Source organism: Neospora caninum, chromosome VIII (genome assembly GCF_000208865.1).
Source record: "Neospora caninum Liverpool complete genome, chromosome VIII".
Lineage (NCBI taxonomy): Eukaryota > Apicomplexa > Conoidasida > Eucoccidiorida > Sarcocystidae > Neospora > Neospora caninum.
Genome location: NC_018395.1, coordinates 67,326 through 76,195, shown reverse-complemented (window position 1 = coordinate 76,195; position 8,870 = coordinate 67,326). Strand labels below are relative to the sequence as shown.

Sequence of the window (8,870 nt, the reverse complement as noted above, 5' to 3'; positions counted from 1 at the left end):
ATGCGGCTGACAGTGGAGCTAATTCTCCAGTCTCACCAGTATATCAACCCGGGACGGGACTGGACCTTGTCTCTGCGAGGTAGGCGCGCGCGCGCGACGGGAAACGAGAAACGCATTTTCCCTCTTTTTTGATTTCCGTTCGCCTTCCTTCGAACGGAAACTTCGATTTCTTCCCTCTGCTTTTCCGTGCTCTCTCGTGAACCTCCAGCACAGCTTCAACGCAGAAACGGGCGCAGTATACACATGGTGGAGCTCGGGAAGAAGGCTTCCCTCCGAAGGAGGGAACCTGGGAACCGGTGGCCTTTCGTCTGGTGCTGGGTTCTAAAGCGCATTCTTCTGTGCCGTGCTTCGTTTCTGTTTCCCAGGCTACAAAATCCCGACGATCGAGAACTTGGGTGTGACGCAGGACCATTTTGAGTGCATCGACTTAACCGACAATGAACTGCTGAAGCTCGAAAACTTCCCGCCGCTTCCTCGTCTGAAAACGCTGGTCAGAACACAAACGGCGGAGAAACGTTTGGGTGGATACGCGGGTGTGCGCGTCTTCCTCCCAGTCTAGGCACCACCGACCTTCCCGTTCTGTTTGCGCTATGGTTTCCGTCCGTGTTCCCTCCGCGCCTCTTTTCTTTTTGCTTCTTTGCATCTTTTCCAAACTGCTCCCTCCCATGTTGCCTTTCGTTTCCTGCGCGCACTCGCCCCTTGCCGCCGTCCCCTTCTCATCTGTCGCCTTCGCCTCCCTGCGCCGGCTGCTCGACAGATTCTCTGCAACAATAGGATTTCTCGCATCGATCCTGAGGCGGTTGCGAGTCTTCCCAGTCTTACATCTCTCATCCTCACAAACAACAAAGTAAGGAGAAAACAGAGGACGGAAACGAATTGCACCTGGTTCGCCGATGTATATACAGGGTATATGGAACGACAAACGCGAGTGCTCTGCACTCGTTGAGTCTCTATATAGAAATAGGAATGTATATATACACTTGTACACTTCCAGAGAGACATTTATGCATATACATGTATATATATATATATATGTATCGATAGGAAATGCAAAGATGAGGCAGCAAACGCCTCTTACGACCCGACGGGAATTCTTGGGGAAAATAGACAGGCAGTTAGACGCGTGTTTTTGTGTGTCGGATCCCTGTGTACGTGCACTCACGCCTGTACACGCGGACGTTCATGCGTGCGTGAGCGCGGCCGTCGCCTTGTTTTCGGAATTGTCGCTCGCGCGCGTGTGTGCATGTTGGCGACAGCTCGATGTTCTCTCGGATCTTCTTCCTCTGTTTCAAGGTACGTCAAGACAGTGAGGCATTTGACAGACCCACTAAAGCGGTTGTGCCCGCCTTTTCTCTCCCCCTTGCTGTCTCCTTTTCTCGGGCTTTCTCTTCTTCTCTTTGGTAACTCTTGCTATCTCTGTCTTGCGCGCCTCTCTTCTCTTCTCCCCTTTTTCCGCGTGTTCTTCTCTGTCCCCTTCTCTCTCTCTTCCTCTCGCCGTCTGTCAGCCTCCCGGCTCTTGTTCTCTGGAGGCGTGGCAGCTTCTTTTCAGAGGTGCGATTCTATCGTTCTTTTCTCGGCTAAATACAAGCCTTTTCCTGTCGAAACGCATTTCCCTTTTCGCCGTTAGCATGATGTGAACGCACCAGAAGCCATGGGATCTCGCTGTGTCGCGCTGTCTCAGCCAAGAATCTGGAGCGCCTTTCTCTCATGGACAACGGCGTTCGCGAGCGCGCCTACTATCGCCTTTTCGTGATTTTCAACCTGCCGAAACTGCGGTTTCTGGATTACAAGCGCGTGACACAGCAAGAACGCGAACAAGCCCGCAACACGTTCAAGGGCGAGAAGGGTGCGAAACTCGCGCACGAAATCGGTAAGAACTGCAGAAACAGCACGGAAACGAAGGAAGAGGAGACAGAAGAAGAGGGAGAAGAGATCGAGAAGGGGAAGGTAAATGGCAGACACAGTCGGAAGAGGAGGGGACGAGAAAGGAGACGAGAGAGGGACGCGTAGAGTTTTGCTGAGAAACAAAGGCAGCGGCATGCACGAAAGGGAAAGAAACAGGAAAGAAAGGTGAAGGTCGAAGTGAAATTGGACGAGACCCAGAAAACGACAGGACTATCAGAGCGACTGCACCACGCGTTTGAGTTGTGTGTCTTCCTCTTCCTTGCCTCGTTTCTGCCCTACATCTCTCTTCGTTTTACCTCTCTTCCCCAATGCGCGTGTGTTTCCTCTTTTACCCCGGGCCCTCGTTTTCGTTTGTAGCTCCGCCGCGCAAGGCCCACGCAGCTTTGGGCGTCGGATCAGTGGGCGCCGAGGAGAAGAAGGCGACGGACACCTCGGCGGATCAAATCGAGAGAATCAAGGTTCGTCTTGTTTTCTTGCTCGAGGTTCGAGTTTCTTCTGCGGCCTCTCTAGTCGCTTCTCTCGTCCTTTCCGCGTTCGTGAGACTCTCGATCCTTTTTTCGTCACTTCCTTGCGGGCCTTCTCGCGAGATCGCCCCTCCACCTTTTTTGTCGGGTCGTTCTCCTTTGTTTCCTCCCCCCTGAATCTTCGATTGCTCTCCTGTTTTTCCTTTCTCCGTTTCTCTCTTCCATCTCTCTCCTCCTCCCCAGCCACCGGAAATCATGACAACACCTTGGTTTCCGGCTCTCACGTCTGTCCAGTGTCTTTTTCCCTTCTTCCGATCGTTTTTGTCGCATTTTCTCTCAGTCGCGTTCTCACTTGTCCGTGCGTACCCGTCGCCAACGCGTGACCCTTTGCCTCACGCCCCCTTCCCTGTTTTTTCCTGTTTCCTCTCAGCTGGCGATTGCAAAGGCGACGACAATGGAAGAAATCACGCGTCTAGAGAGTGCACTGAAGGCAGGCTACATCCCCGACGAGCTTTTGAACTCCGAGAAGACGCGTAGGGACACACTTTCTTGGCAAGATGAAGTACCGCAACTCACCTTTTTCTCACAGTCTTCCTCCTCCGTCTGCTTGTGTAAACGCCTTCCACTTGCTTGTCCTTCTCGCCGTGCGCTCCTTCCAGGATTACACCTCGAGCCTCCCTCTGATGTTCCTTTTTCGTTTCAGCCTCGATATGTGATGCATTTATACATATATATATGTATATATATATATATATATATATATATATATATGTTTGGATGTGTGGATATGCGCAGATGCATGCGTCTATGTGTCTATTGACGCTGATGTGAAATTCGTATACGGCCTTTTTTTTCTTCGACGTGGACATATGCTTGCATGCCTCTCGGCCTGTTCTTCATTTCCTCTCCTACGCAAAGCCCCAGATGAGATTTGCATCGTTTTGGGGTTTTTCTGCCCTCGTTCTCATCTCGCCTCGCCTGTCCTTTATCATCTCCGCTGTGTCTCGCGTTTTCGTCCTTTTTTTTCAGAGAGCAGCGATGCCACTGAGGCGGAAGGCCAGTCCGCGCGGAAGAAATGAAGAGTGCGCAGCCGCGAGAAAGATGTAGCGTGGACGGAAAGAGAAAGGTGGAGACGAGGGCGGGAAGGATGGAGAGAGAGGCTAGGACAGAGACATGATGAAGATTTGAACGAGCAGGCAGCATGAGAGAGAACGGAAAGTTGACACGAAGGATTGGAAGTAAAGACGGAGGAGAACCGGACGGGGAGAGAAGCGTAGAAAAGATGGAAAGCGGAGCAACCCGAGGAAAGGGGACATAGGAAACAAGAGGAGGACTGAAAAGAGTGACGGCCTGAAAAAAGAAAAGGAGAGAAAGAGAGGTACTCGGGAAATCGATGGGAGTCACTGGGGTCACGGCAGACGTTATTCCTTCCTCGTTCTTTTTTTCAGACTGTTTGTAACAGAGGATCTCGTTACAAACGAGAGAACTGTTTTTTCTTTCAAACTCTTTTTCAGCTGTGACACAGTGCCTAGGGGCGCGACTGTTCTCTGCAGGCCCAAACGCTCCACCTCTCTGCTCTCGTCTGTCCCCATTCTCGTCGCTTTTGTCAACGGGCCCTCGCCTCTCTCGCTGTGTCTTTTCTTGCTCACTTCTCTTTCTCTGCTTTCTTTCTGTTCTTCCGTCTCTCGTTCTTCTTTGGTTTTCTTGTTTTCTTTCTTCTGTTTCGCTGTCTTTTTCCTCGACTATGCGGCGAGCTGCCAGTAGGGCGCTACTGCTCCCGACTTCCTCTTCTCTTGTTCTCTCTCTTCTTCTCCCTCCTTTTCTCGCTCTGCTTCTGAGAAGGCAAAAACCACTTTGTTTACTGCGCGCTGTTGAGTTGCGTTCGACCGTCACAGCACACACGCCAAAAGAGAAACGAACGGGTCAACTCGATTGATACACAGCGCGGACCGTCGCGGGACAGCACTCCAGGCCACGTGCAGAGAAGAAAGAGACAGCTTCCACGGGTTTGCCCGGACGAACAAGAGAGCTGCGACACAGAAAACACACCGGGCAGAGAAAAGTTCCCCGGAAAATGCTACGAAATACCGCGGCGAAATCCGCCAAAGACGCTCCATCTCGGGAGGAGCGATGCGAATCTCATCAGACTTGAGAAAAAAGATCAACTTGATCTCTCACAGCAAACGCTCTGAAACACACCTTTTCCCGCCTCCACGCTTCTCCCCGCATTCAACAACCCGTCCTACTAGACTTTTTCTTCCTGTTTCTCTCGCCGCATCCCCCGACTCTGCCGCTGCTCGGGAAAGCCCCCGCGGCAAGAATTCACGTCTTCTCTGCGGTTCGACAAACTGTTGCCTCCCCCACCAAGAGACAGACTCGCGCTATCCTCTGCTTTGCAAAGACGCGTTCCCGCCATCGCAACTCTGCGATGCCTGACCCTCCCCCCGGCTTTCCCATCCTCTGTTCCTGCCAAGAAAGTGTCCGTTTCCGCGTTTTCCCTCGCTGCCATATCTCCGCCTTCCTTTCTGCTGGCCTCGCTCACCTTTTTCTTCGCCAGAAAACACACATCATGCACCGCCGCCAGGCGCTCCCCCTTCTCTCTTTTCTTCTACCCTTTCAGCGTTTCTCCGCCTCGGTCTTTTTGCTTTTGCGTTCTTCTTTTTCCGCTTTTGTTCTGCTTTTGGACGCAGGGTGTTCCCACTCTACCGCCGCCCATCCTTTCGTGTGGAGTTTGTGCAGGCCGGGGAACCGGCCGCGTTTCGAAGTGAGGAAGGCGTTCATCGTTTTCAAGACTTTCTTCACTTGGAGCGCCTCGAACCCGGTGATGGTCTTCATTTCCGTCGTCCACATCGCTTCTTCCCGTTCCCTCCGGTCCTTCTTGTTCTCGCAGATGCGCCTCGCCAGCAGGACCGCCGCCGCGCCCGCGAGAGCTCCGGGTGTACATACAGCTTGCGGCGTGAGGGCGAAGCAGTCCAGGAGGAACGCGACGAGCTGCGTGGACGACGCGTTCCCCTTCTTCCGCAGATACGCCGCGTCGAACTTGTACAGGAAGTAGTTCGCGAAGTCGATGGGGACAGGGACCGACACGACGCAGCCGACGCGGTCGAGAAACGCCCGCTGTACCTCCGGAAAAGGCAGGTTGAAGGTGTGGGCGCAGAGATGCGAGAGCGCCAAGAGCCGCTTCGCCTTCCTCTCGAAAGCCATCGAATTCGGTGTGTCAAACTGCAGCGCCGTGCACAGACACAACGCCGCAATCGTCTTCAGCGCCTGCGGATCGTCGCCCGAAACCCGCGGCCGAGGAAAGGCAGCCAGAGAAGCCTCTTGATCGCCAGGCGCGTCATTCTCTTTCCGATCCACCCCCTTCTCGCGACTGCTGCGCCCTTCTTCCGAAACACCCGCTCCCCCCAGACTGGAGCTGGCATTCCCTCTTGTCTCTGCCTTGCTCGTGTCCTCTGCCTTGCTCGTGTCCTCTGCCTTGCTCGCGTCCTCTGCCTTGCTCGTGTTATCTTCTTCCTTCGGGTCCAGGCGTTTCTGCACGGCGGCCTCGCTCGGCGCCGACGCCTTCGCGCCGTTCTCGTCAAAGATAGTCAGGATGTTGGAGCGATCGAGGAGGGAGACAGCGAGTTGAACGGCAGACTTGGAGACGTCGTCGGGCGTCAGCAGCATCCGCGAAGTCTGCAACTCGGCAGCCCACTCCAGAACGCAGTCGACAATCTTTGCGCGTCGAGAGGCCAACGCAGGCGAAAGGGCTGCCTGCGGCGTCAGCCGCGCGTCTCTCTTCTGCTCCACCACAAACGTCACGTCGCGAGCATCCATGTACAGCGACCGCGAAGACGGAGACAGAGGAGAGGAAGGAAGAGAAGGAAGAGACGTGAGAGTGGAAGTGAGAGAGGAAGTGAGAGCGGAAGGGTGAGAGGCAGACGCTGAATACGAAGATGAGCAGGCAGTGCTGGCATCGGAGGTTCTTGCAGCGGGGCTGGGGACGCTCTTTTTTTCGGGCTCTGTCTCGGCTGGCGACACGCCTTTTGTCGATTTGGGGTGTCTCTCCATAGACCGGAGAAAGAAGCAGAGAGCCTTTTGTTGGCGGCGCGTGATTTCCCGCGTCGACATTCCCGGGGCGAACGCGAGGGACGGATAGGGGAAGGCGCGGGGCGGGAGAGATCGATGCGCAGAGAAAGGCGAAGAAACACTCGAACCGGTTCGCGTCCCTGCATCGCAGCCTGAGCTGTCTAGGCAGTCTTTCTCGCGCCTCTCGTGCTCGTGTAGACCCCCAGCGCTTGTCCCTTCCCTCTCCAGAGGGCTGCGTTGCGGTGCAGTCTCCGACGCCCCCGCCCTTCTCTCGCGTTTCTTCGGACAAAAGACTCCAGGCGTCTCGTTCTTCCTCTTCAGCGGTCCCGCCGCAGCAGCCGGCTCTTCTTCGCGCGCGACGCGAGACAGCAGACTGGCGGAGTTCCGCGACGTCTCCGAGAAGATCAAAGACGCGGGTAAACGGCCGCGGTCCAGCATCCCCTCCGGTCCAGTCCGACACAGAGAGCCGGAGAAGGAAGAGAAGGTGAAAGACAAAGAGGATCCCGAAGAACCGGCGTCCTTGGCTGGCGAGGACGCAGAACTCGCAAGGGGGAGAGAAGAAGAGAGAGAAGAATGAGAAGAAGAAAGCGAAGAATGAGAAGAAAGGGAAGAGACAGGGAGACGGGTAGCTGGATGTTTCGTTGAGGGCTGAGATGCGTTTCCAGGCTGCGAAAAGGAGAGGGGTGAAAAAGAGGAGCGCGGCTGACGAATATTCGACAGCATTGTGGCAGAGCTCGATGGAAAACAAAATCAGGTCACCCAAGAACCGCAAATGCTCACGCACACGAGTCCGACCTGAAGCGTGGCTTCTACCGCGCCGAACTTTTCCCGTTTTCTTCGGCTGTCTCCTTCAGCCTCCCTCTTCCCTTTCCCCTTTGGCTGTCTCCGTCAGTCTCGCTTTTCCCTTTTTTTCCTCTTTGGCTGTCTCCTTCAGCCTCTCAGCCTCGTGTTCTCTCTGGGCACTTTCCTGCGCGACCCGCCCAGGCTCAACAAAGAGCGCATGCCGCCCTCAAAAAACACGGTCCGGCACCGAAAGAGAAGGACGGCGGAGACAGCGGAGAAGCGATCCTTTCCGTGGAAGAACGGCTTCGCGCAATCATGTGTCGGACGAAGCGGTCTGTCCATGGAGGCAGCGGCGCGAAAAAGCGAACGGCGGAACGTGGAGAGAAGAAGAGAGGGACTCTTTCCTCGCGAAGACGGAGGAGAGCTGACGAAAAGACCAGAGAGGACGAGTGCGTTTGGACGACAGGATTCAATAGAGACACACGTCCTCTTCAGGGACGGGCTGAAGAGGGAAGACCGAAGCCTTCCGTTTGCCTCATTCCCGTGGGGCTGATGTCAACTCTTCAAAACACCAGCCGAGTCATGGTGTCCAACTTTCTGTCTTGCCTTCTCACTCCCGCCTTCCTGCTGTCTCTTCTCGCGATCGCTCCGCGGCCTCACTCTCGGTCTTCTCGTCCTGCGTTTTCTTTTCTATTTCTTCTTTCCTTCTCTCCGCCGCGTCTTCGGAGAGCGACGGCTGCCGCAAGCAGAGAGACGAAAAGCGAGATGAAGTTGCCAGTTGAGTTCGGATTTTCAACTTTTTTTGAGCAACAATCTAGAATTGACTGGACGACACAGTGACTGCGCGGGACTCGGAGAAGGCACCAGATAGCCACGAGAGGAGCGGAACGCAGCAGACAAAAAAGAGACAGGAGAGGAAGACGCAAGAAGACACTCGAGGAGCAAGGGAAACTCTCAAGAGCCTCCTGCCCGATGTGCACACCACCCGAGTTGCTGAGGAAGACAGAAAGGAGAAAAAACTCGTTGTGAAGTCAAGTGAAGGAAGATCGGGGAAGACAGAAACTGCAGGCCGGCGAGCTGGTCCTTGGGAGGGAGAATAACGTGCGGAGTGACGAGAAAAAACTGAAGTGACAAGAGACAAAAAAGCGAGGGCGAAGAGAGTTGGCCAAACGTCAGGAGAGTAGAAAAAAAACGGACAAGACGCACAGAAGCTCCAAACGAGAAATGTGAGAGACGTAGAGGGGCGAGACTAGGAGATCGCGTTAGGTCTTGGGACCACGACTTCCGAACCCCCAAGATAGATTGGCACAAATAAGTTGGGAATCTTTAATCGACGTATTTATAGCTCGCTGGGGAGTGGGAAGACGCGAGACAGAGGTGAGAGACCAGATCTCCGGGTACGACGCAAAAAATCCCTGGCAAGTCAAAAAGCCGAAAAAATTCACGCTGCGGAAACGGGCTTCGCGTGGCTGTCTTCGGCAAGGGCGCCGGGGAACGTGGAAAACACGCGGGAAAACATTTCGTTGTGGCGAGGGCGAAGGAGGGACGACCGCGACCGGGAGAAATGAAGAGTGATCTCGCAGGGAGGTCCCGGCGAGAATGGACGGGTGAGACGTCTAGCTAATAAAAGACGGAGGGAAGACAAACCCA

At 54.6% G+C, this 8,870-nt stretch overlaps 2 protein-coding genes across 2 annotated transcripts; one reads left to right on the top strand and one right to left on the bottom strand.

The window, feature by feature from the left end:
* On the top strand, positions 1-3,448 carry NCLIV_030140 (putative U2 small nuclear ribonucleoprotein; the record flags this gene model as incomplete). Its single annotated transcript, XM_003883210.1, has 7 exons — positions 1-79; positions 366-490; positions 1,257-1,293; positions 1,682-1,870; positions 2,263-2,363; positions 2,800-2,902; positions 3,399-3,448. 7 exons carry the CDS (start codon positions 1-3, stop codon positions 3,446-3,448), a joined length of 684 nt encoding a protein of 227 aa, XP_003883259.1.
* Positions 3,449-4,985: 1,537 nt separating this feature from the next.
* On the bottom strand, positions 4,986-7,160 carry NCLIV_030130 (conserved hypothetical protein; the record flags this gene model as incomplete). Its single annotated transcript, XM_003883209.1, has 1 exon — positions 4,986-7,160. The coding sequence occupies one exon, from the start codon at positions 7,158-7,160 to the stop codon at positions 4,986-4,988; it is 2,175 nt and encodes a 724-aa protein (XP_003883258.1).
* Between the last annotated feature and the right edge of the window lie 1,710 nt (positions 7,161-8,870).